Source organism: Lactuca virosa, chromosome 8 (genome assembly GCF_052849685.1).
Source record: "Lactuca virosa cultivar CGN04683 chromosome 8, Lactuca_virosa_CGN04683_v6, whole genome shotgun sequence".
In the NCBI taxonomy this organism is placed as follows: domain Eukaryota; kingdom Viridiplantae; phylum Streptophyta; class Magnoliopsida; order Asterales; family Asteraceae; genus Lactuca; species Lactuca virosa.
This window is the reverse complement of record NC_136433.1, coordinates 75879550-75906001: the sequence shown is the minus strand read 5'-3', so window position 1 is coordinate 75906001 and position 26452 is coordinate 75879550. Positions and strand designations below refer to the sequence as shown.

Below are 26452 nucleotides of genomic sequence, written 5' to 3'. Positions count from 1 at the left end.
GCTCTTACCGAGTGAAACTATTACACCTTCGATGTTTTTAAATATATAAAAAAAAGTTAGTTGTTTTCCTAAAGTAATTAATGCATTTAGACTAGACTAGAGTATTGGTGATTATTCTAGTAACCGTTGCGTCTGTAGAAACATGTTTCTCAACATTGAAGTCATCAATGTTCTACATACGGTCCACAATGTCATAAGAAAAACTTAATGCTTCGAAATTATAGCTATTGAGAACATTATATTGGGAAATATTTATTATAAAGAGTTGGTGAACAATTTTGCTTCTAAAAATGTTATGAGAGCATTGCGGTTCATGTAATTATGTAAGATTAGATTCTATATTATTGTTTTTCTAACAATTATCGACTTATTGTAGTATTAATGAATTTTGTTTATATATAAAAAAATTATGTTTAAGGGCCTAATTTTATTTTTTGCACAGGACCTCAAAATCGATGAGACGTCCTGTGGGAATGCCTAAAAAATTGTATTGAAAAAGAAAAAAAAAAAAAAGCTGTTACGAAATATTATTTAGAGTAGAAAAAAATTCCGATGCAATAAAATTGTTTATTTTTTTATTTTTTATGATTTCTTATAAAAATATGTTTTTTCCAAGTTTTATTTAGGGATCTTCAAAAATCATTTTTACAAACAAAAGAAAATATTTATGTCGCTAAAACGAAGATTTTATAAAAAAAATCCGGTAAAAAAATTAGTAGAAAATTAGAAGGGAAAAAATCTTAGATGGTGTTATTTCGTTTATTGGGGGAATTTTCTTTAATTTTGTCTACTTTTTTAAAGAAACTTAAAAGTATTTGTTTTTTTTTCCTCTTAAATTGTTATAAAAATGTTTCAAGTTTCAACACCCTTAAACAAACAGGTGAGGCCCCAAATTGCAAAGCATAAAACATTCTATATAATAAAAAGAGATACGTCCAAATAATAAGGATAACAAGAGAGTATATATATATATATATATATATATATATATATATATATATATATATATATATATATATATATATATATATATATATATATATATATATATATATTTTGATACAAACACGAACACATGGTCATAAACAAAATGAGCTCATCCTTGAGCTTCAATATCCCAAAGGCTTTGCCTTCTCTTCCTCGATGCAAATTCCACCCTCTTTCCACTCCATTAAATAAAAAACAACCCCGTATCTTCACGCCGCACAAGTCGTATGTAAGTTCAACTATCATAACTTATACAGTTATCCCAATTATACTGTAAGTCTGTTAACTGTATCTTCCAACTCGTTACAGAAACTCACAATTGTGAATCAGAAAAAAAGTGACGACGGATTCACTTTGAACAAATCCCATTTAGCAATCCAAGTTGGAGCACTTTTAACAACTGTAGTAAGTTTTCATTATCGTTCACTGTAAAGTCAACATGTTTGACTATTGTTGATCTGATTGATGTGAGAACAACAGATTGTTAGTGAACCGGCTTTTGCGTTGACCGGAGTAAACGATGAAGAGGATATTGTGTGGGTGTTGATACAATTAGCCATATCTGCATTCTTCTATTTTCTAGTGGCACCAGTAAGTGAAAAATGAAAAGGAATGATTTTTTTTTCTTATTTATTTATTTTTTATCATTTTTGTGGATAAGTGGTTTGAGTGGTTGGAATTTATTTGTAGCCATTTATCATGAATTGGTTGAGGACAAGATGGTTCAAGAGAAATCTTTTGGAAATGTATGTGCAATTTATGTTTGTCTTCCTGTTCTTCCCGGGGTTAGTTCTCATTCTCCTTTTTTATTGTGTTTTAATGCGTTTTTGTACTTTTTTATAAAATTAAATAATCAAGAAAAAATATGTTGATATCACAAATGGGTATAAAACTATCTTTTTTTTGCAAAACACAATTGATTTTAAACTAGAAAGTTTTGTTAACGTCTCGTTTCACTACTTGCTTTTTGATATTACTTTTTTTTTTAATATTTGTGAAAAAATAAATAGTTTGTTACCCATTTGGTCATTTATGACACTTACCTTTTCTTTTAAATGGTGAAAAAAGTTATGTAACAAAATGGTTAAAATGATACAGGGTGTTGCTGTGGGCCCCATTTTTGAACTTTAGGAAATTCCCGAGAGATCCGGAGATGAAGTACCCTTGGTCTATCCCCAAAGATCCTTCTAAAATTCGTAATAACTATAAAAAATTCCCTTGGGCTACCATTGATGATTATGAAGTATAAATTGTGCCCTTCATTTGTTATGTATCATAATAATAACACACATTTTACTCCACTTTTTTTTTATGTTTTTAAGTATATAATGCACACAACCAACTCATATTGCAATTATTACGCATTCAATTTGGTCTGAATGTGCAAAAGACGTAAATACCCCACCCCACCCATCATTGAAACAAACAGAATAACATGAATTCAAGATATCAAAGCCGAACAACTTTAATAAACCTTAAAGTTAAAGTTAACATCCACCTCAACCAAAAAAGAAAAAAAAAAAAACAATTAAAAACATGTTTGATCTTTATCTATTTCTAAGAAAAGGGAAAACTTAAATAAAAAGCAACTCGTTCTCTTTTTTTTTTTCTAAACCAAGGGTATTTTCGTCTTTTTTTAACCGCACGTTAGGGGATTCCGGGGGGTTGTGTGTTGTTAAGTAGAGTAGTGGATGTTGAGCATGGAGGGTATTTTGGTCAAATCCAAAGATTCGAGGGCGGTTGGAGGGGTAAAAGCGACCGCGACACCAATGGCAATGACAATTAGGGCCATACCTTTGACACATCCCCAGCCACGTGATAGTCTTCCCAGTAAAACTCTACAGTATTTGTCTGCTTCTTTGTAGAGTCCTTGTTGGCCTTCAGATATTTCGCCATCTGTCAAGGCTTTCTCATTCTGTATACACAAGGGTAAAATGGTCATTGTGTAGATACAAGTTAAACAGATCAGATAAACACCGATATATGCTAATGATAATATTTATCAAATCAAAATTTAAGGTAAAATACTAAAATCGTTATATCGACTGTTTTACATAAAGGGTAAAATGGTCATTGTGTAGACATGAGTGATAATACTTATCTAATTAAAATTTCAGGGGTAAAATGGTCATTGTGTAGACACGAGTTAAACAGAGACCAGATAGGCACCAACATACTCTTAATAATAATAATAATAATAATAATAATAATAATAATAATACTTTTCCACTCAAAATTCAAGGGTAAAATGGTCATTTTGACCATTTTACGTAAACGGTATAAATAAAATAGAAAGTCACTGTGGAGACATGCCCCAACAATAATAATTTATCCAATCAAAACTCGAGAGCAAAGGAATCATTCTGAAACATCATAGGGGTATTTATGTAAAGTTGGAAATTCAAGGGTAAAATGGTCATTTTGACAAAATTATGCGACTCTTTGGCTGGGGTCTGAAAATGAATTCAGGGTGAAAAAAAAATATCATGCGAGTGGCTTGACTCTTGAGGGACCAAAGTTGAAATATTATTTAGATGGAGGGACTAAAGTTGTAATAAATGAGAAATAGGAGTAGATGTAATAGTAATAGTAATACCATGTTCTTGAAACTTCTGAGGGTTTCAGTTAGAGTGTCTAAAGAAGATTGTTTTACAGAAAGGTCCTTCCACTTCTCAGCAATCCTTTTCAGAATCACAACACTTGCTTCTAAATTATCCTCATAAACCTTCTCCTGCAAAAATATATAAACTTTTCATAAGAATCAGAAAATTATAAACTTTTATTTTTAATAATAAAAACAGTTTATACAGACAAAACTCACCCATAGTTTATAAGAATCAGGATTTTGAGTTAAACACCAGATGAAAATACCAGAAGCTTCATTGGATAACTCTGAGATTCCTGCCAAAAAGCAACATTAAGAAAAGTTAGTGTTTTGTCTAGAAATGACAAAAATACCCTTGTAACATAAATATTACCTTCTCCAGCAGCTTTTAAAGAAACTGTCATGATTTGTTGAGAAACTTGTTTCATGGCTTTGCTTCCAGGTGAACCTGCAAGTGCCACCTCTTTGAGTGTAGGATACACTGCTTCAAACCTTTCAGTTGCCTACACGATTAAATAATTAAAATAATATAAATATATAATCGTATTTTCTTTTTTTATTTTAAAAAAAAAAAGACAAATCTGACCTTAACACGAGCTGAAGATGAAGGGAAGGTGACTCTGAGTAGCAGCTCAAGTGCAAATGGTGGCATCAACCGCTCTCCCTTTCGAACAGCAGCATTTACTAAAATAGTACGCGCCTTTGGGGCAGAGAGAATTCTAAAAATAAAATAAAAAAATTATAAGTTGATTTATAAATAAAGAAAAAATATTACTTTTTTTTTTTAGAAATGAAGTAACAAAGAGAAAAGTTTAAAGGTTGAATTGAACCTTTCCACTAATTGCAAAATTAGATCCCTTGTTTGAGGATTTGAGCCTGATTTGCCCCCAACTATTGGTAATATTAAATGGGACCAAGAGTACAAACCAACAGCCACATCTCCATGTGATGCCTACATATATAGGAACCAAAGTTTGTGAAAAAAAAGACAGAAATACCCTCCTACTCATTCTCATCATTGAGTATAGACTAACCTGTGCTACCATCCACACAATAATTGGAAGCTTGTCTTGTCCTTGATACTTTGAAGTTTCCCTTAGTGAGGGCAATGCGGTAATTAAAGCATCAGGTTTCCTTCTCAATACCATTGCTAATGCTACAAAAATCCCAACCTGCAAATAATTTATTATTTTAACCGTTTTTTCTACAATAAATTGCAAAAACACCATTTTATATGTATAGTTTGATGTTGTGAGAAATCGTATACTAATAATTAGACAAACTTATGTATTTCCAAAATCATTTGATGTATTAAAAATGAATGAATAAAAAGAATTAATATATCTTTGTTGGGAGATCTGTTATCTTACCTGAGATTTTGAGGATGGTTTTTGGGCACCTTTCTTGGATCCCTTTGCATTGCCTTGTTGGCTTGCAAAGTCAGCAAGAATGCTGTCTAAAGACCACAGGACAAAAGATCCAAGAGCTTCCAAAGATCGGTTATTGATCCAGTCAGCTGATGTCTTGTAAACAGCTTCAGGGATATGTGACACTGGATTCTGCAAAAAGAAAATGAATATTATGAGAGGAGGAGAAGTAAAAAGGTTTAACTATAATCAAGAACCATAAATAATAGAAATTATATTAGAGCTATTAAAAAGGTTAAAACTTTTTAGATAAAGTAATAGCCTAATGGGCATCAAAATCATAGAGTATAAAGTTTATTCCAGTGGAGTGTTGACCACATGACGAGTTTCAAAAGAACTTACATCTGCAACCTTTGCAACAGCAGATTCTCTCAATAACTTTACCCATGGAAACTGTGAAGCACTAACGCTAGCAAATGCTCTTCCAAAGTAATCAGCAAACCTCATCAACTGTATATCCTGTTGCGTCTCAAATGAAGCCTATATGCATAAAGAAATTCACGTGTTTAGTATTTATTCCCAAAAGTTCAGATCAAGTATCGATCTAAACAGAATCCATAAACTGGAGCTCAAAAATCTCTTCTTTTTTCGTTCAATTATACATGCAATCGTGTCATGAAGAAGCACAAACACCTACATATAATGAATAGCTACATTTCAAAACTAGAACAAATTATCAAATCGGTTAGAATTGATTACCAAAACCAAAGCTAACTCTATTAATTATCCAATGATTTTCGGAAAATTCAAGAACTTTCAGCAAATTATATAAAAAAATCATTTCAAATCAATTGAATTACGAAACTAAACCTAAATAACTCACTCACCGTCACATCGGACAAAAAACTAGCCAAATCGGCGGCATCGATCTTCGCCGCCGCTTCTGGAACTGTAACCTTAGGTTTCTTCACCTTCTTTGGCTTCGTCTTCTTCTCCTCGGTAACACCATTCCCAGCCGCACCATTTTCAACAGCCTCTTCATCGCTATCGTCATAATCAGAGTAGTTATTCTTCTTCGACGATCTAGTCGGAGGAGCGGGATCATACATCGCCAAATTCGCTAACCTCTCAGCTTCAATAAGCTTCCTCCGCTCCTCCGATTTCTTCTCAATTGACGTGAATACATTATCAACGGCGGGGATGGAAGATCCGTTAGAAAACACCTTCGTCGACAGCTGTTGTTGCTGCTTCGCCGGATTCTTCCTCTGCTTCTTAGGGTAAGTAACCTTCTGCCATCCGTGATTGTTGTTGCTTTCTTCAGCAATGTTGTTGTTGGATTCGAACTCCATTTTCTGACTTGGATTGAAGAGAGATTTGATGGAGGGGAGATCGAGAATTTTGACGGGAAAAACAATGGAGATGCGAAGGGTTCAGTTTCGTGGTCGAATTGGAGACTTTTTACTAGCAAATGGAGAGTTGACAATGCCTAAATGTGTTCTAGACTTTTATGCCCTCTTGCTAGAAATAATTGTACTTTGTGAATCACAATTTGTACTATGAGGGTAGTTTAGTAATTAGATCTCTACAGCACGTTATTGGGGATATGAGTTCTAAAAGTCATCATGTGAACAAAAATTGTCATTTTTAGAAGTCATATATGTATATTTTTGTTCACATTATCACTTTTATAAGTCGTATATGTATATTTTGAAAAAATATGTATCAAATTTATTGTAACACTTTTGATCTTAAAAGATAATAACTTTATAAAAAATTGACATGGTCTATGCTTAAAAAATGAATTAGTACCAAAGAGTTTCTAACATGTTCAACATTTAGACACATACCAACCTAACAAAACATGATATATAATTGCACCAACTAAGGAGTTAAGATACATGTCTAATTACGTAGATGTTACAACACAAAATGATCCAAATATGTTATCTTTCGGCAGGCGATTGTCTTCCAAAATTATGGTATTAACATCAACTTATAGCTTAAAACGACATATGTCAGCAACATAAAAAATTCACGATAACCATCAAATCCGATCAACCCGCAAGTGGGTAGAGCATGACGGTCAACCTGTTACAACTTACAAATATACCTCAGTATGTAGTATTGTGAATCATGATATAAGAGAAAACATTGTTTTGTTGTGGCAATGATATAAATAGCACTTACGAACAAGATCTTAGTAAGTTGCTCACACTTACCTTTTGCTTCTATATTTTTTTTATCCAACTTCACTCATGTAATTTGAGCGTGAGAGCGTAATTTCATACTTAACTTGGATTATGATTGACGGTAGGGTTTTTATGGTAATTCTAGGTTTTATATGTTAAGATTAGCATTACAATTAACATTACTCGGACCCGCATTACCCCTTATAACCCCATTGTTTCATTAATTGGGGTCATTTGGTGGACAAGCAACTATTAGCAACAGTCACACTACAGTTGAGAAGTATGTCGGAAACCAACAAAGGAGGCAGCAGCCTCAGCCCACACCTCATGGGCTATTTGTAAACGACCTCATATCTCGACATATAAGGCCTCACACCAATAACGTTGGTGATCATGGAATCCCTCGAGTTGGATCAATGATTCTAGTGTACGTATTGTAAAACCATATTAGAGGTGTCAATTCACTTTTGGCTAAAAAAAAATAATCTTTAATAACATTCAGGGTTGGAACCAACTGAAGTCTGAGTTCACCATTCACTTTGTCCAGCAAAAAAAATACATGTTGGATGTTTAGGTTATCCTGAGATGTCGATAATAGGAAGAAGAATCAATTTTCGTGTACTTCCCCTATATTTTCTCAAAGCGACTCTCTAATGATATAAGAAGAATGGTGCCCCTGTACTCATAAGCTTCATGCATGGTCATCGACCTAGACCCTTATGTTGGAAACTCATAAAAAGGCCAAAATCATACAAGAGTTTATCGAGCAAATAGACATGTACATAAAACAAGAATAATCCATCAACATGAAGTACAATTTGACTAGGAAAGAATAAGGTCAAACACTTTGGACCTTTGATAGTTGGTATCCAAACCATAAGAAATTCCACCTGGACAATCCAAAATATACCACAAGAATTAGTCGTCAAAAGCCCACTTGAGACCTCGACTCCAACCATTCAACCAAGACAAAGAACACAACTTTGCTTTGTAAATTCTTCAATTGTAATACTTCATTGTGTGTTGATGCATGTGTACATGTGAAAAGTTGTATAAATGGGGTGAGTTGTTCAAACATTAATGTTTTTTTGTAACAGGTCTTGTACTTAACATGTAAACTTTATTATTAAGACATTGTTATTTAAATTTTGAATTGTATTCACCCTCCTTGCATAAATATAGGATTTTTGACATAAAGTTATGCCTAAAGTCTTTTTTTTCCCACAGATGCCTCAAATATTAGACACTTTGTTCGATTTTGTCATTTACCATGATTTTACCTTTTATGGCCGGTAGCGCACCTGGTCTTCTTCTTAACACAAAGCAGCCACCATCATATGTGGGTGCCGGGCCACCACCACCACCATCACCAGCCGTCTCCGACGATCACTATCTTCAACACCCTCTCTGCATTCACCACCATCTTCACCCTTCTCCCAACGTAACCTTTACCACTCGGAAACCACCACTAGGATCCCTACATCCGCTACCCTCCAAACCCTCTTAAAAACCACAGCCCAATACCTGAAGATGAAGGGTGCGAAACCACCAGGCAAACCCTTCAATCTGAATCGAAGAGAGGGTGGTCACTCAAAGCCCAATAAACTTCTTGGATAGTGGTCTGTATGCGTCCGCTTCTTCGATCGACAGGATCCAAAGAAACAAGAAAAAAATTGCAGCTCTCTCACTCTCAAAAATTGATTGAAGGTTCTTCTTCCTCTTCTGATTTTGATCACTAATTCACACAAGCCATACTCTTTTTCCTTCTAAAAATCGCTCACACTACCACCAAATTCGCAGCTTCTCCTTCTTATCTAGATTCGATCGCATGTATTTCTCCCCATTTCCTCTTCTCTTTCTTATTTGAATAGCACCACACCCTATTTCGATGTCAAAATCGATGTTTTAGGTTGATGGTTGAAGGTGGGTGCATGTCTGATGGCTAACTGAGGCTCTACCATGGTTGATTTTAGTGTGTTGATATTACCTTGGACTGGAAAAATCTTGTAGTTGTGGTCTTGGTTGTGTGATGGAGACGACAATGGGTGATAATTCTTTCAGGTTTTATGGTGTCAAGTTGTATTGTGCAGGTAAGTGGAAGAGGTTAGAGAATGGTGGTTCTGGTACGGTTTTGGGTTGAAGAAGGGTGAAGGTGGCTATGGTGGGTCTAAGGGTAGAGAAGAGTGTAAGGGTGGTGTTGGGTTTTGAGCATTCTAACACTCCTAAGGTGTACATGCAACCCTAAATACCTTGGATCTATGTTTTCTCTATTATACATGCAAATATCAATTTTCCAAGGTATTGTTCTAACTAGCATAATATGAAGCACATATAATATAAATTCTAGTAGAATTACATACCTTTTTGTTGTAGCTTGATTCCATGGAGCTTAAGAGCCCAGTGCCTCAAGTGTGACACCTCAAATGGTTCACACAACATCACCAACATCTTGGAATAACTTGAGAGAAAAGGTTCATATGCTCAAATCGACTAGCCCTCATGTGTACACACACTAGTGCCAATTTCTTGAGCCATGGGGTCCTTATATATGGTGGCTATTAGGGTTACACCATGTAACTCATGTCTTTCCATATTCTTCATGCTCCATGGGTTAAAACCTCCATGAAGTATCCATGGGTTACTCCATGGGTTTAGCCCAACATGAAGAACTATGGATCATAAGCCCACATATATAAGAATGAATGATTTACACAATCAATCCCCATATATTTAATTAGTCTCCTTTTGATCACAAAATTAATTCCAAATTAATTCTTGATCAATACTAATTAAATAATATGATTTCATATTAACATATTAGAACTTATAATATATTAACAAATCATAAATATCCTTTTCTCACAAAAGTTTATCCAAATTGTTCCGATGCCATGCAACCCAAATGGACCATGCTAATCGGGTCAAGTATATACCAATTATAGTTATGGACTTAGACACTAATCCAACAGTCTCCCACTTGGATAAGTCTAAAACTATTATTGCGTATGACTTCAAAACCCGACTAGCAATCGTAGCTCTTAAAAGCTGTTGTCGAACTCTAAACAAATCAATGACGCGTCCATTAGATAAGGGATCATATATTCCTCCATTCTAGATATAATATGGACTGAGACATGGATTATAATCATTCTCTCTATCCATTTGTTGTTTCCCGATTTCTGATTTATGATGACTGACTGATTGAACAAATCAAATCAGTCCAGGCTTAGCCAAGCACTTCGAGGTGTCATCACTAAATCATCGAGGGGCCCACAGATATCGCTTTTATCCCTTCAATGGTAAAAGGAATTGATAAACTTCGACTCAAATGCTTGTTCTACTACTTGTTGAATCATACACAAAGGCACATTTTATAACATCGAGTTACCAATGCGTTTTCGTACAATCAATGTATAACCAACTCATAGGCAACAACTCATATCTCTAGGTTTGAAGAATATAAGATATTATCGTCTCATGATCACTCGTGATAAAATCCATGAAGTGAGTCAAATGAGCGTGGGTTTAATCCAATACTTAGAACTTATGAGCACTCATGAATGTTGTAGCAACTCTTGCTATGTCCACTACCTTGGACATCTACAAACCAGCTTCATGACAGTCTTGATTCATATCTACTTCCAACATATGACCGACTGTTGATGGTTTGAATAACTTAGTCATTCAGGAAGAACGACCTAGTTATTCTGGAAGTCAAAACATGCAAAGTGAAACACAAGAATAATCGAATCCAATATGGTCCCAGAACTTATAAATATAAATAGAACACCTTTTATTTATCACCATATTGATTACACATTATTTGTTGCATACTGTTTCAAACTATCGACTTTATACTTGAATTAAAACAATAGTTGTCCCATGCTTCGAGCATGTACACTATGTTTTCTAAACACTGGTCATGTCATACACCAAGTATGCACATTATGTTTATCCAAACATTAGTTATGCCATACACAAAGTATGCACACTGAGTTTGTCTATGATCTTTACTTTGTGAAATATATCGATTGAACATAATTCCAATGATTCTCATTTCACAGTCCCAAATCCTTACCGCAAATGCAAGAATTCCAAATTCCTGCCATTTACCTAAATCTGTTAGATTCTAAACTTATATGCATTGATCCTCTTGTAATGATTATGCACAAAGTCACAAAGACTTGTCAACAGACATTACAGAGTATTCAAATGGAGATCATACCATGGAAACGAAGTCTTAAATTCAAAGTACATTGCTTTGAACATCCTTATTGCATTAAGTTTCCTAATCTTACACGGATTTAATGAATAACTTCCACCTATGGGAACATTTCCATATTCTCATTTTGACTATCACTCCTGAACAAGAGTTGCCTCTTTTCAGAATATGTCAACATGGTTCTTCCAAAATTAACACTATACTTCCAACTATCCCTGAGCAACCAATCTTTGGTAAACCTTAGATTGTTCTCGACAATTGCTTAATCAAATTAGTCATATCCAGTTCTAGTACTTTTTCCCTCTTAATGCTCTAGGCATTTGGAAAAATTTAGAACAGATGAATATTATAACACATGCAATCGATCCTTTATCTGAAGCATATGGGACACGATTCATGATGTCTCATATAAAGACATGATACTAGATCAGTCTTTTGCTATAATACTTCTATTTTTATTTTCCATGTTCTCAAATCATAATCGAATTTTAGAACGCAAATAATGTTCTCATATATAGAATTTCCTTATGTTGAACCATTCCAACATAACATTCATATATATACTTGACTACATTCGATTAAAATCTCAATCTAAGCTTTTAGAATTGAAATGAAGTACAATTTCCTCTCCATTAATTATAGCAAAACAACTTTTCTCAATTGAAACTTTTTGTTTTCTATATTTAACATTGCTAACTTGCAACACTTATCATAATTATCATGCTCCCACTAGCTTTGACATGTACTCAAAAATCAGTTGGACTTCTAGAAATCAATACTTTATTGACTTTCTTACCAAAGTTCAGACTTCTGATACGAGATGTTTTGATAAAACTTTATCAAAATCATACACCTTTCCTTAGATAGCACACATGTGTGTCTAAACAATTTCAGAACTATGAAAAGGGATGCCGTAATCATAGTCTCAATTGTTTAGACCTTTTCCATTCCTCACAAGTCCATGTTAGTGTGCCGATTAACCACACACGCTCCACTAACGACTTTGAGAATGCAAATATATCACAATTGCTATCTACTTAAAATCTACTTAGTGAAAGCGTTTCCTCACCATCATTTTCATGAATCGGAGAAAAACCTTTTGACATTTAGATTTTATGGTGTATGTGTTCCTATCCATGTGAATTTGTCAAAACCATAATCACAATGCAAGGTTAGTGACAAATCCAAACTCATATGGATTGAACTTGTGCAGTCTTAACTTCTTGCCACCTGGCAGCACAAGGGCCTGCCATTGCTTCCAAGTTGTTATGCAACCAATTGAGAACTCTCAGAACTCATATGCAAAGCCAACTTTAACTGGAATGGGCATAGAAATAGGAATATGTCAACACGATAGGTTATAAACCTTAAGTCGTGTGCTAGTGATAAACTACAGGTTTTATTCTTGATTAGATCCTTTTAAGATCTTTTAGACTCTCACTGTCCTCTTGACATATAAGACTCTCTTTCCAAGTACCATTCCTTGACAAAACAAATATTCAAGAGATAGTGCAGATTCTTATCAAGACAAACACTTCACACAATTGGCCTTAGTTGGTCTTTGTTTTATCCAAAACATCACAACTTACCAATTTCAAATGTACAAGAGTAGAACACATTTTACTCTTACATTTGACAAGTGTTAATAAACCTTCTTTAAGATGTGTCACTCAAGTTACAATCTTGGAGTATGACTCTAAGAATTGTTTTGGAACGAAGTATGACTCATCTTCTTGATTTAACCATTTCAACAATTCATGATTCCTCTTCTTAGCCATAGGAATGCACTAAGATGTCATTAGAGGACCAATTGTGATATGGTTTCTTAATCATTAAGATGATCACAAAACATGATACTATAGTACTCTCCCATCTTTTCAGATTTAAGAAACTTTTATCTTTCTGCCTAATTTGATTCTTCTTATTCGTTCTGCCATACATCAAAACTTTTCCAATGTTTCAGAATTATACTTAAACTTGTAAGTATAACCATATTTACTAAACTTCAGTAAATCATAACGAATAATCTTATCGAACTTTGTGGTGGACTTGACCAGTGCACAAGAATGTGTACTCGATCCCTTAGTCCTTCACTTGGTTCACATATACATGTGAACAAAGAATTAGTCTTAATTTTCCAAAGAAGAAAATTCTCATTCACCATACAATACAACTTGCATAATTCCAAGTTTCTATCCAACTGAAACTTGGTTGATGGGAATCTTTCCTTATTTGGTAAATTATGACACTACCACCAACGAAAGAATCAAATCCGTTTTCCAATGTTGCTATCAATGGAATCATATAAACAACAATTTTTCACAAATGCCACTATAAGGATATTTAAAATAAATAAAATCAAAAATTTTCTTTTATTTTAAAACTTGCGGAAAAACTTATCCTTACAATGCAAATGCATATGAAAAATATGTTGTTATCTATTCCTAAGCAATCTATCACAACTCTTAAGCAGCAACTCAAAAATTCTGATCACCGAACCATGCGATCGAAATCCATCTTCGCGATCAGAATCAGCTTACTCTTCCTTTAAGTTTCCTTCCCTTTGCTTGATCCTGCCATACATCAAAATGTATTAAGAATCTTCAAATAGGAACTTAATTGAGTTAGATAGTGGACTTACCTGAAGCAGAGTCAAACTTTTTGATTAGACCTTCTCTCATATCTTTCAGGTAGTTAAGGCAGCTTCACAACCAATGTCCCTTCCTTTGGCAACAGAAACATATGGACCCTTTGGGAATGGCACACAAGACTATCTCAGACTTAGCCTTTCTCTTTACCATTTGGTCAACCGAGTTGACTATGGCCGATCCCTTTCCATTGGTAAGAAAAAGCTTTTCTAGATATCCAATGTTACCAATTGTCAATGTCCATTGCAGTTTGGGAAGTTGATCTGTTAATCGAATTTTCTTTACCAGAATTCCAAATCATTGCTGATTCAGCAACACCAAGAAAATAGATAAGATCATTAGGGTCATGTCATAGTCTGTTACATAGTAGTCCCAAAGGAACTCACTGTGTGACTTAGAAAGTGATTGAACAACCAACTTTCTCAAGACTTTGACACCCAACTCTCCCAGCTTGTCAATATGTGACTTCATCTCCAAGATGTGAATATACCTTGCTTGCCAATAGGGCTTGAGTGACCTTGAACTTGTGGGTTAGGGAGAATAATTGGAGGAGGTGGAGGGAGTGAAGAATGATTTTCGGGACATCATCTTCATTAGGAAGGCTTGTTCCAAGAGTTTTGGGAAGATCATAATTGTCTGAACCAGACATCTTTTGGGAGATATTCAAGATAGTTGATTTAAAGTCCTTAATATAACACCCAATATGAAATATTAAGGCTAGGACCCAACACAATATTTTATAACTTGGAAGAGGGATGCCGTAATCCAAGCTATAGAATATTTGAAGGTAGGCGAATAACGATTCACCAATTTCCACCATGAAAAACGAAATAATTTATTAGGTTTTAATTGGATTTGAAACTCCTAGATCTTTTGAGATTCATTGAACTTTTCAATGGCATGTTTCAATCTCGACTGTGCCCTCTCAAATTTTGTGACTGTGATGCCGAGGATCACAAAACAAGGTGTGAATAACCATGCAAATATACTTGGTACCCTTAATATTTACCACTCAATCGATGTGCTGGTTAACCACACGCGTTCCACCGATATTATGATAAACATTAAGTTACCCTTTGCCTACCTTGTTAAATCCAGGTTAGTGTGCCGGTTAACCACACACGCTCCACTAACGACTTAAACAAAGTGCAAAGTGTAATTTCATGGGTTAGCACCAAATTCACATTTTCCTAAGTAACTAAGATTGAGAATTTATAAGTGTTTAGTTACTTAGTATTTATCATTAATACTTTTAATGAAGGGAGAATTATAGTCCTTGTCCTACCCGTTCAGCTAACGACCCTCCACCAGTCAAGGAAGCGGTGGGTGAGAGTGGACACCCATTAAGTTGCCATTTTATAGGCAACAACCTTATACCCCCCTTATAGTCCGGCTTCGTGAATGAGGCCTACTAACGGTAAGACTGACTTTTTTCTTATACATATATAACTATTAACTATTAATATTATAATAGTATAAGGGTTGAATTTTAACTTTTAAAACCCTAAGGGCTTAACTTGGAATTAAAGTATTCATGGGGAAACTTTACAAATTTCAAAACTTGAGGGCAAGTTTTGAACACTACAAAACTTTTCAATTCCATAACTTATGTGTTTAAAGTAGTTTTAATGGAAAAACTCTTCAAGTTCCATAACTTGAGGACAAGTTATGGAAGACTTTAAAGCATTTAAAAATGAGACTCTTCACTTTCATAACTTATGGAAATCTTATGAGTGTTTAAAAATCATAAATGTGACTTTTCATATAACTTGAGGACAAGTTACAAAAACACATTTTATGAATAACTTTTAGATCAATAAGGATTGAAAACACATTATCTTATAACTTTTCTATTAATCTAAGCTAACTCATAAGAACACGATAATTCAAATTATCAATCTTCAAGAAATTAGCATGAACATAAAACTAATACAAATCTTGAAATTATGACAATTATCCTTGAATTTGGATTAGCATGAACATTACCACATCAAAAACAGGTTTATAAGTTCAAAAACAGCTTAGGGTAATGTCCCTAGTCTAATTCCAGCCTTAAAAGTCGAAAATATGATGTCAGGGGCTTCTACTCGTCGAGTGTATGAACCTACTTGACGAGTAGGATGAATTTCTTCATGGACTCGGTGAGTCCATCAGTGGACTCGGCGAGTCCAGTGCCCAGGAAGCCATAATTTTCGATTTTTAAGCTGTTTCAGCAAGTATAACTTGAAAACAAGCCTAGGCTCTGATACCACTGTTGGGTTTTGAGCATTCTAACACTCCAAAGGTATACATGCAACCCTAAATACCTTGGATCTATGTTTTCTCTATTATACATGCAAATATCAATTTTCCAAGGTATTATTCTAACTAGCATAATATGAAGCACATATAATATAAATTCTATTAGAATTACATACCTCTTTGTTGTAGCTTGATTCCATGGAGCTTAAGAGCCTAGTGCCTCAAGTGTAACACCTCAAATGGTTCACACAACATCACCAACATCTTGGAATAACTTGAGAGAAAAGGTTCCTATGCTCAAATCGGCTAGCCCTCATGTGTACACACACTAGTACCAATTTCTTGAGCCATGGGGTCCTTATATATGGTGGCTATTAGGGTTACACCATGTAACTCATGTATTTCCATATTCTTCATGCTCCATGGGTTAAAACCTCCATGGAGTATCTGTGGGTTACTCCATGGGTTTAGCCCAACATGAAGAACTATGGATCATAAGCCCACATATATAAGAATGAATGATTTACACAATCAATCCCCATATATTTAATTAGTCTCCTTTTGATCACAAAGTTAATTCCAAATTAATTCTTGATCAATACTAATTAAATAATATGATTTCATATTAATATATTAGAACTTATAATATATTAACAAATCATAAATATCCTTTTCTCACAAAAGTCTATCCAAATTGTTCCGATGCCATGCAAGTCAATTACATACCAATTATAGTTATGGACTTAGACACTAATCCAACAGGTGGAAGGTTGGTATGGAAATGATAGGTTGTGTTGGTGGTGGTTCAAGATTGGTGAAAGTGGTCACAGTGGTCACAGTGGTGATAATGGAGATGAACGTTGGTGGTTTTGGTGGCTGATATGGAGATATAAGGGTGGTTAATGGTGGCTCATGATAGTAGAAGGTGGCTGATGGAGGTTTTAGGCTGGTGGCAAAGTGTGTAACGCCTGGTTTCTAGTATGCATTTAACTCATTAATTTATTATTTTGAAAGAGTAACTCGATGAGTTTATGGCCCTAACTCGTCGAGTAGAGGGCAGAATATACGCGGGGTTTAAGCTATCTACTCGACGAGTCAAGAGCCCTCGACTTGACGAGTAGATCGGCCAGAGTGAAACCCTAATTTCGGGGTTTTGCACCCTATTTAAGCTCCTTAACCCCCACCCCTTGGCCTCATTTCCAGCCTCCATGTCCCAAACTCTAATCCACGAACCCTAGAGCTTTATTTGAGAGTGTGAGCCATTTTGAGTGATCTTTGTGTACTTTTGAAGCTTGTGGAAGAAGAAGAAGATAGAGGGCTCAAGAGGGAAAGAGTAGATCCAGAAACTACACACCATTTGCTACATTTTTAGGTAATCAAGTTTCTATCTTGGCTTTTAGTTCATTAGATCTCTTTGTGTCCTTTTTATGAGGGTTTTTGGTCCAAGAATGATAGCTTTTAGAGAATGGTCGACCCAAGTGAGTATTCTTCCAGATCTAGGACCTAGAGGGGCTGATATGACATAAAGGTGCAAACTTTATGCCAATGGAGCCCCCATGCAAGCCATAGAGTGTCATATTGGCCTTTTTAGCCCCAAAAGGTCATGCATGTGGGGAAAGGTGGGAACTTTACGTGTCCAAGTAGTGTTAGGGGTTTAGATCTGAGGTTGAAAGCTTTAGTTTGGTGTATGGGTGGCTTAAGGACCAAGTTCTAGGTCCCAAGGAATTAGGGTTTGAGCTAAACCCTTTAAGAAGAGGTAATAATGGGTAAAGTCAGAAACTTTACCCTTAAAAGGACATTTTTAGGGTTTATGTGAAGTATGAAGCTTGGATCTGAAGTGTAGGGGCTTAATCCATTAAGATAGCCCAACCAGACAGGGGAACTCGGCGAGACCAAAAAGGGACTCGACGAGTTGAAGTCGGGTTGTCCCGATTCCATGCCAAGTAGAACTCGACGAGTCTGTGAAGGGACTCGACGAGTTGACTCGGTTGATCACGAGTCTGAGTAGTTGAGTCGGATGGGAGTTGACCTTGACTTTGGCTTTGACCAGGGGTAAAATAGTCATTTTACCCTAAGAAGGATTATCAGGTTTTTGATTAAGTGTTATTGTGAAATTGATAGTCGGGGAGTCGTTGGAGCAACCGTCGGAGATTCCTCACACGAGATTTCACAACTAGCATACGAGGTGAGTTTCCTCCAGTAGGAACGGGTCTAAGGCACCAAGGCCGACCCGTTTAGTTAGTAGTAGTTCCGGACTACGGTCCGATGTCGGACGGGGCCCGATGTAGGTTTATATGTTTTTTCGGATTTCGATCCGATGTCGGGGCAGTCTCGAGGAATGCTTGTATGCTTGATGTCTTCGTGATTCTTGCATGTGTTTGTACTTGTATGTTTCCGGACTTCGGTCCGATGTCGGGGCGGTCCCGAGGAATGTCAGTATGTTTCCGGATTACGGTCCGATGTCGGGCGGGGCCCGAGGAAATGTTTAAATGTTAATGATATATGCTTAGGTTTATGTGTATTATTTGATTATGTTCACATGTATTCCGAGATGTGCTCGATGTCGGGCGGGCCCGATGCCGAATAGGATTCGATGCTAAATAGGATTCGATGCCGGGCGGGGCCCGATGCCGAATATGGTTCGATGCCGGGCGGGGCCTGATGCCGGGAAAGCCGATGCCGAGCCTGACTCGATGTAGCAGGGGCGGGGCCCAAGATACGTTTATGTGATATGCGTATGTTATGTGGTAGTTGGGGAGACTCACTAAGCTTCGTGCTTACAGTTTTCAGTTTTGGTTTCAGGTACTTCTGCTAGCAAAGGGAAGAACTCGGGATGACTGCATGACACACACCACAATATTTAGCCTGGGAGGATTTACTCTGATTTTGACATATGATTTTGATACATTGACATATATTATGATATTTTTGAGATACATGGTTATGACTTTTATGTGATGGATGATATTGATGGTTTTTATTACTGATTTAAAACAAAATTTTTGGACTATATTTTTGGGGTGTTTCAAAGTGTGGTGGTGGAGGTGATATGTAAATATGAGGGCTCTTATGATAATGGTGACCGACCCAGAAGGTAAAATCTGGCTAAGGGGCAAAAGTGAACCAATTTTCCGGTATGTTTGGGCATTAACGAACCAAAAAATGGACTTAAAATATAACTGTTTGTTTTTTTTTTTTTTTTGTGAATTAGGGGTTTGTATGTCAAAAACCCATAAATATACGGATGTGTTGTTATTGTCTCCTACTAAATATTTATAAACCAACTATACCAAAGTAAGGTGAAAATGTAGGGTTGGATATGGTAAATAGTAAACGATGAAGCTTAAATCCGACAATTTGACGAAAATTAAAAGGTAAAAAGGTTATTAAATGGCTTTTATCTAAGATGAAGAGACTCGTTTAACTTATCTAGCAACTTTTTTGCTAATACATGGGCCAATGATATATATGGGGATGAGCGTAACAAGAAAAGGGTATCCGTTTTTGGAGCTGAAACCGCCTCGGAACTATCGGTTTTGGAACTGGAACCACCTTAAGTGGTTCCGATTTCGGTTCCTATAGTTATGGAACCGCCTTAAGCGGTTCCGGTTCTCATTTTTTCGGAACCGCTACCCGCTAGGTACCTGTCGGAACCAGTTTATATATATATATATATATATATATATATATATATATATATATATATATATATATATATTAGTATTTCGTATGAATATGTGTATGTTATTTAGACCGGTTTAGAATATATTGGTCCAATTTTGTCTGTCTTTTATCTGAGTTGATTCGATTTGGACCAAACTAAATTGCGGTTTTAATGACAAAAGTTAATAAAATTGATGTAACTGGGTTATCCGCTCTTGGAATCGGAACCGCCGATTCCAAAACTGGTTCCAAAAATTTAAGAACTGCCTAGACTGATTCCGGTTCCGGTTCTAACTTTCTAGTAACCGCCGACTCCGGTTCCGGTTCCGGTTCTCGCCAAATGAGGCAGATACCTGCTTATGCTTATCCCTAGTCATATATATCTTATTTTGTTTTATTTACGTGTAATCACGTAAAGTATAACATGCTTATTCATTTGTCAAGTGACAACTTATCTGAAACAAATTTATTAAATAACAATTAAGTTTCGGTTTTGTTCCATCTAGATATCTTTAATTCTTTTAAAGATGTTTAATCGCTAAAATTTTGGTGTTGTCCAATTGTTGTGATTTTTTTGTTGTTAGATTTTGTACCATAAATTTGTTTTTCTTCACAAAGCGCATATTTTTATTTCAACTTTTTGGCCTTCTTGACTAATTGAATTCCATCAAGCATCTACCAAAATGGCTCAACACATTGTTATATATTTTTGTAAAAAGGAGTGGGTCTAGAAACAATAATTAAAGTGCTTTAGACTTATAATGAGAAACAACAAAATACTTTAAAGAGAGATGGACTTTGTTCTCATATTTTCAATTAAAACGTACAATAATTTAGGAAACGTAGCGAAAATGAGAGATTTTATGAAAACAAGCCATGTTGGAAACCTATCATCTTTTGCATTTTGACTTTTGTGACATATAAATCATTTTTAAAATATCAATTTATGATGAGTTCCGTAGTAGATGTTGAAATACTAACTTTATGTTTTGTTACTCGTTAATGTTCTACAACTAGGTTTTGCACCTCGCGTGATGCAACATGGTACTTTGTAAAATGGTTTTATACATACGGTAAAAAAAACCTATTAGTATATTGCCCTTTTGAGATTTTGAAACAGGAAGTCAATAACAAACTGCCTAATTTGTGGACTTTCGAAAGTATGTTGCTATAAAATAACAAAATGCCAAAAAGTGAAATTACATTGATATGACATAAGTAACAGCAAGTGCATTGTTATAGTAAGCAAAATGGGTTGTGGTGACTTGGTAAGGCATGTGGAAGATATGGTGGATAACCTATTGACCCATGTTCAAATCCTGACACTACTCAACCCTTGTGGCCATGGAGGTTCGCCTGCAGTGACTCCAGGGCATGAGACAAAGCCTCATGTTTGCAACAGGGGATTAGTCGGTGCGCGAAAGCTGGCCCGGAAACCCTCGTTAGGGAAGTTCCCTTTCCCAAAAAAAAAAAAAAACTTAAAGTTTGTTGCTATACGTTAAATTTTATAATGGTAAATTTTATATTTTTATAAATTTCATAATACGACATTGTATTTTTCTAATTAATACCCAATTTTCATCTTGGCAATGTTTTGTTTTTTCGGTGGTTCATTGAATCATTGATCTTGTTGATTGTTGATCGTTTATTTGTTTTTTTTTTTTATCGAATTTATCAAAAGATTTCAACTTTTTAAGCTAAAAGGCACCATTTATGGTTTTTCCTACTAGCAAAACCTATGACTTTTAAGCCCACTAAATGTACCATTGGGATAAAATGACTTAAATGGTATAGCAACAAAAATCATAAATACACGGGTTAATGTTTTAAAATGTAATTTTTTTACTTATTTGCTTGTAACAATAAAGTAAAAGATAGTAAATTAACATGTGTCACAGAAATACCTACTCATAAGAAAGAAGTCACACGAATAGATATGACCGACAATAAATAAAACCCCAAAAATTAATATATGTTCTTATGTTTAGAAATGTAAGAGTGGCAAGAAACACAATAAAAAAGTCTACAGGAAAATAACTTTTTTAGAGCATGGTTTTCAAGATTTAATGTATACGGATATCCATATGCATTAAAGCAAGTACATTATTTGGTGCAGGGTAGACTATGTCGAAGAGGAATGCAAACCAAAGGGCTTACAGCTTAGCGATGTTAGGAGTTATCGGAAAGGTGTCCATCAACCTTTATTTGAGGATTCAAGTCTCGTTGGAGACAAAAGGTGTATAGGATAGTGGATATGTGTATTAGCCGTTCCAAAAAAAATCAAGTACACTGTCACCAAGAAAGAATGACATATTAAAAGGCGAAATAACAAAAGAACCACTATATTAAGAAACAATGATAACCCATATATAGTTGTAAACTTGTAATATAAATAATCTCTTGGCTTTTGTGTGTTTCAATAGAAAGCAACAAGATACTAACAAAAGTCTGGCTTGACCTACCGGCCATCATCTTATGACTGACTTGCTCCCGAGCCCACAATATAAGTATGACTTGCCTTTTCGGCCCACAACTTATATCTGGAATGCTCCCGGGTTTGTTGGTTACACACAGAACAGAGCAATGTCGCCTCAACCCAACCACACTATGTTGACATACACAATAGATAAACATATAACCAGTAAACAGATAATCATATAGATCTATCAGATCACTACAGTATAGCAACATCCTAAATCAGGAAACATAATCTACTGAGCCGACATTGATGCCTTTGACTCGCAAGTACAGTGAGGAAACTCACCTCACATTCTGAAAAGATAGCAGAAAAAGGACATTGCTCCAACTGTCAACTCTACATGTCAACTATATAGAAAGTAGTGACCTAGACTTAATTCACAACTCAAAGTACCCAAAATACCCTTGGATCAAACTTGGTCAAAATCCTGGTCAAGGTCAAAGGTCAAGAGGTCAATCGAGTCAACTCAGACTGAGTACGCCCGGCGTACTCAGCCCTTACGCCCCATGTAAAGTATTTATTTGGACAGATTACGGGGTCTTGACCAGGTACGTGCAACGTACCCCTAAGTATGACGAACGTACTCGACTGCCACCTTTTCTCCTCTATTAAGTGCTTAATCCATTAAGTTTTTTTGTCCAAAGCCCATATCTAGTCCCAAATAACATATTAAATCATAAAGTTTCCAACTCTATGATCTTGCAAGGTTATTAAATGCCCAACACCAAAACCCTAACCTATCATAAGGTTTTAAGCCACCAAAATGGATGCATGGAGGGATGTGAACAATCAAGATTTCATTTTTATAACTCAAGACACTCTAAACGTCCAAAAAGGACAACTCATTTGGTCCAGAGTAGGTCCTACCCAAATAGACCAAGATTGTGGGACTAATAAGCACAAAACTCCACATCTAACAAGATCTAATAAGATAACCAACAAGTTCAAAACTTTATACCTTCTGGAGGTTGCTCAATGAGTGTAAGACTCAGATCTACAAAGCTTGGATTTCATTCCTTGCTTTTCAATGACTTCCTTCCTTCAAAAGTGGACACCAAACACCAAAAATGAGCTTAAAACACCACAAATGGATATTAAGGTTTGTAAGGGACGAAGTGGGTAATAGAGGTTGATGATGGAGAAGGTATTGGGAGTAAATGATGCTTAAATAGGCCTCAAGCCCTAGAACTAGGGTTTGAACATCAACCACGTACGCCTAGCGTACACACACAATAGAGGAGAAAAGGTGGCAGTCGAGTACGTTTGTCAAGCCCTAAAACTAGGGTATGATACTTCCTCCCATAGAGAAGCTCAAACGGCAGTGCACCGATACTAGAGTGATAGTTGTTGTAATAAAACTCAGCTAGGGTAAGGTAAGAGTCCCAACTCCCACCGAAAATATGACACAAGCTCTCAGCATATCCTCAAGTGTCTGAATGGCCCTCTCGCTCTGGCCGTCATTCTATGGATGATAAGCAATGCTAAAATGTAACCTCGTGCCCAGTTCCTCGTGGAACCTCTACCAAAATCGAGAAGTGAACCAAACATCTCGATCTGATACAATAGAAACGGGAACACCATGCTGGGAGACGATCTTACGCACATAAACATCGACCAATTTCTCGGTCGAGGAGCTCTCCCGAATAGCTAAGAAGTGGGCACTCTTGGTCAGGCGGTACACTAACACCCAAATCGCATCAAACCCCTTAGCCGTCCGAGGTAACTTGGTGATGAAATCCATGGTGATTTTCTCTCATTTCCACATGGGAACCTCCAAAGGCTGAAGCTTGCCATGTGGCCTCTGGTGCTCAGCCTTGACCATCCGACAGATCAAGCACCTCTCAGCATACCTGACTATCTCCCTCTTCATGCACAACCACCAATAACTAAGTCTCAAATCCCGAAACATCTTGGTGGCTCCAGTGTGTATCAAAAATCGGGACTTATATGCATTTTCCAACATAGTCTGCCTGATTCTACCAAAATCTGGCACCCAAACCCGACCACACCGGGTCAACAATCCACGATTGTTGGAAGAAAACCTGTCAATCTCGCCTTGATCCTTTCCTGTTTCCAATTTTCCTTCTTGACTCCCTCGGCGTGAGCCCCCTGATCAAATCCAAAAGCGACGAATCGATCGAAATCCTCATACATAAGCTCCCAACCGAAGAACTAGCCGACTTACGGATCAAAGCATCAACGACCATATTCGCTTTTCTCAGGTAGTACAGAATCTCGGAGTCATAATCCTTGACCACGTCAAGTCACTTATGTTGTCTCTGTTGGATTAGTGTCTAAGCCCGTAACTATATTTGGTATGTACTTGACCCGGTTGTGCATGGTCCTTTTGGGTTGCCTTCACCAAAGCAACTTGATAGGATGATTTATGGAGAAAAAGAGGTTATTATGGTTTATTAATATATTATATGAATAATATATTAAAATATAAATCATATAGTTTAATTAATATTAGACAATAATAAATTAAGAATTAATTATGTGGCTAAAAGACATTAATTAATTAAAGGGGACTAGAACTGTCAATTGTGTGATAGTTGATATTGGGCTGAGAATCCTTATGGATTAGGGCATGGACTAAATTAAGGAGAAGTCCATCTTAATTTCGTCCATGGAGGCCTCATTCCAGAAGGTTCTCAAGTTACTTAGGGCCTAAGTAATCCAATTAGGGTTTTGACTGAAACCCTAGAAGCTCAAGTATAAGGACCCCTAGGGCTAGCAAAATCGGCCACTTGATCCCTTGGAAGCTTGGAGCCGACTTTTGCCTCTCATCCTCTCTCCTATACATCATTCTCTTGCTTGTGGTGTTTTTGAGCCATTAGAGGTGTTACACTTGTGACACTAAGCTTCTTGAAGATCAAAGGATTCTTGCAATCATTGAAATGTATCATCTAAACTAGTTTATTATAGATTTCGATTTCTATGTATGCTAGATTAGGGTTTCAAGTCTTGGATGAATTGCATGTACAATAGAGAAGCCTAGATCCAAGCTTTAGGGTTTTGTATGAGTACATAGGATTGTTCTTTTGTCTAAAACCCATGAGTGGTATCAGAGCCTTGATTGGCTTCTATTGTATTTGATGCTTTGTGTTTTCATTCTTGCTTGAAAATCGATTTTTTGGCCCCCTGACTGACAGACTCGGCGAGTCCCAAAGTGGGCTCGACAAGTAGGACGAACTCGATGAGTCCATAAGGGGACTCGGCGATTCGGGCTATCAGACAGAGGGATTTTCGGGATTTTATGCCTATTTTGCTGTGGGATAATTACCAATCGTTTTTAACTGATAAAATACGAATTTTATTAATATTGGATGATTATACTTGCCAAAATAAAAGATATTTTCAAATTAGTTGAATAATTATTTCCTTATATGATAAATGTTAATTATTTGAATTTATTTGATAATTATCTTGCATAAAATTGGATTAGGTCAAAATTAGATAATCACCATAATTAATTGGTTAATTATTTATTTGAATTTTGATCTAGTTAGTTTTGAAATGTTTCAAAACTTGCCCTCAAGTTTTGGAATTAAAATTTTTGAATTAAAAGATTAATTTTGAAATTATTAAATTCCAAACCCTAGAATTTTACAAGTTTAAAATTCACCCTATACTATTATAATATTATAAGAATAATTATTATATATGTATAACCTAAATGCTAGTCTTACCGTTAGTAGGCCTCATTCACGAAGCCAATCTATAAGGGGGTATAAGGTTATGGCCTATAAAATGGATGTTTAATGGGTGTCCACTCTCACCCACCGCTTCCTTGATTGGTGGAGGGTCGTTAGCTGAACGGGTAGGATAGGGCAAACCTTTCCTCATTAAAAGTATAATGAATCCATAAAGTAACTAAATGTTTTACAAAATTCCCAATCTTAGTTACTTTAGGCAAAAGTGAATTTGATGCAATTCCATGAAATTACACTTTGTACCCTTGCTAAGACGTTAGTGGAGCGTGTGTGGTTAACCGGCACACTAATTGGCTCTAAGCAAAGGTGGAAAAGGGTGACTCGATGTTTGTCAT

The 26452-nt window shown here is 35.9% G+C and overlaps 2 protein-coding genes across 3 annotated transcripts; one reads left to right on the top strand and one right to left on the bottom strand.

Annotated features, from left to right (window-relative positions):
* Positions 1 to 1061: 1061 nt before the first annotated feature.
* NDHL (inorganic carbon transport protein-like protein) lies at positions 1062 to 2288 on the top strand. Of its 2 annotated transcripts, none has more exons than XM_079063946.1 (5): positions 1062 to 1216; positions 1297 to 1389; positions 1468 to 1578; positions 1678 to 1772; positions 2086 to 2288. In XM_079063946.1, exons 1-5 carry the CDS (start codon positions 1076 to 1078, stop codon positions 2234 to 2236), a joined length of 591 nt encoding a protein of 196 aa, XP_078920072.1. In that variant the 5' UTR covers positions 1062 to 1075; the 3' UTR covers positions 2237 to 2288. The 2 variants fall into 2 exon arrangements, with proteins under 2 accessions (XP_078920072.1, XP_078920071.1); XM_079063945.1 differs by having other exon boundaries at positions 1297 to 1392.
* A 139-nt stretch (positions 2289 to 2427) lies between these two features.
* On the bottom strand, positions 2428 to 6434 carry LOC145129233 (uncharacterized). The gene is made up of 10 exons (XM_079063944.1): positions 5847 to 6434; positions 5362 to 5499; positions 4963 to 5151; positions 4627 to 4764; positions 4423 to 4544; positions 4179 to 4311; positions 3966 to 4095; positions 3809 to 3888; positions 3584 to 3718; positions 2428 to 2902 (listed from the first exon to the last, which is right to left on the bottom strand). Exons 1-10 carry the CDS (start codon positions 6306 to 6308, stop codon positions 2663 to 2665), a joined length of 1767 nt encoding a protein of 588 aa, XP_078920070.1. The 5' UTR covers positions 6309 to 6434; the 3' UTR covers positions 2428 to 2662.
* Between the last annotated feature and the right edge of the window lie 20018 nt (positions 6435 to 26452).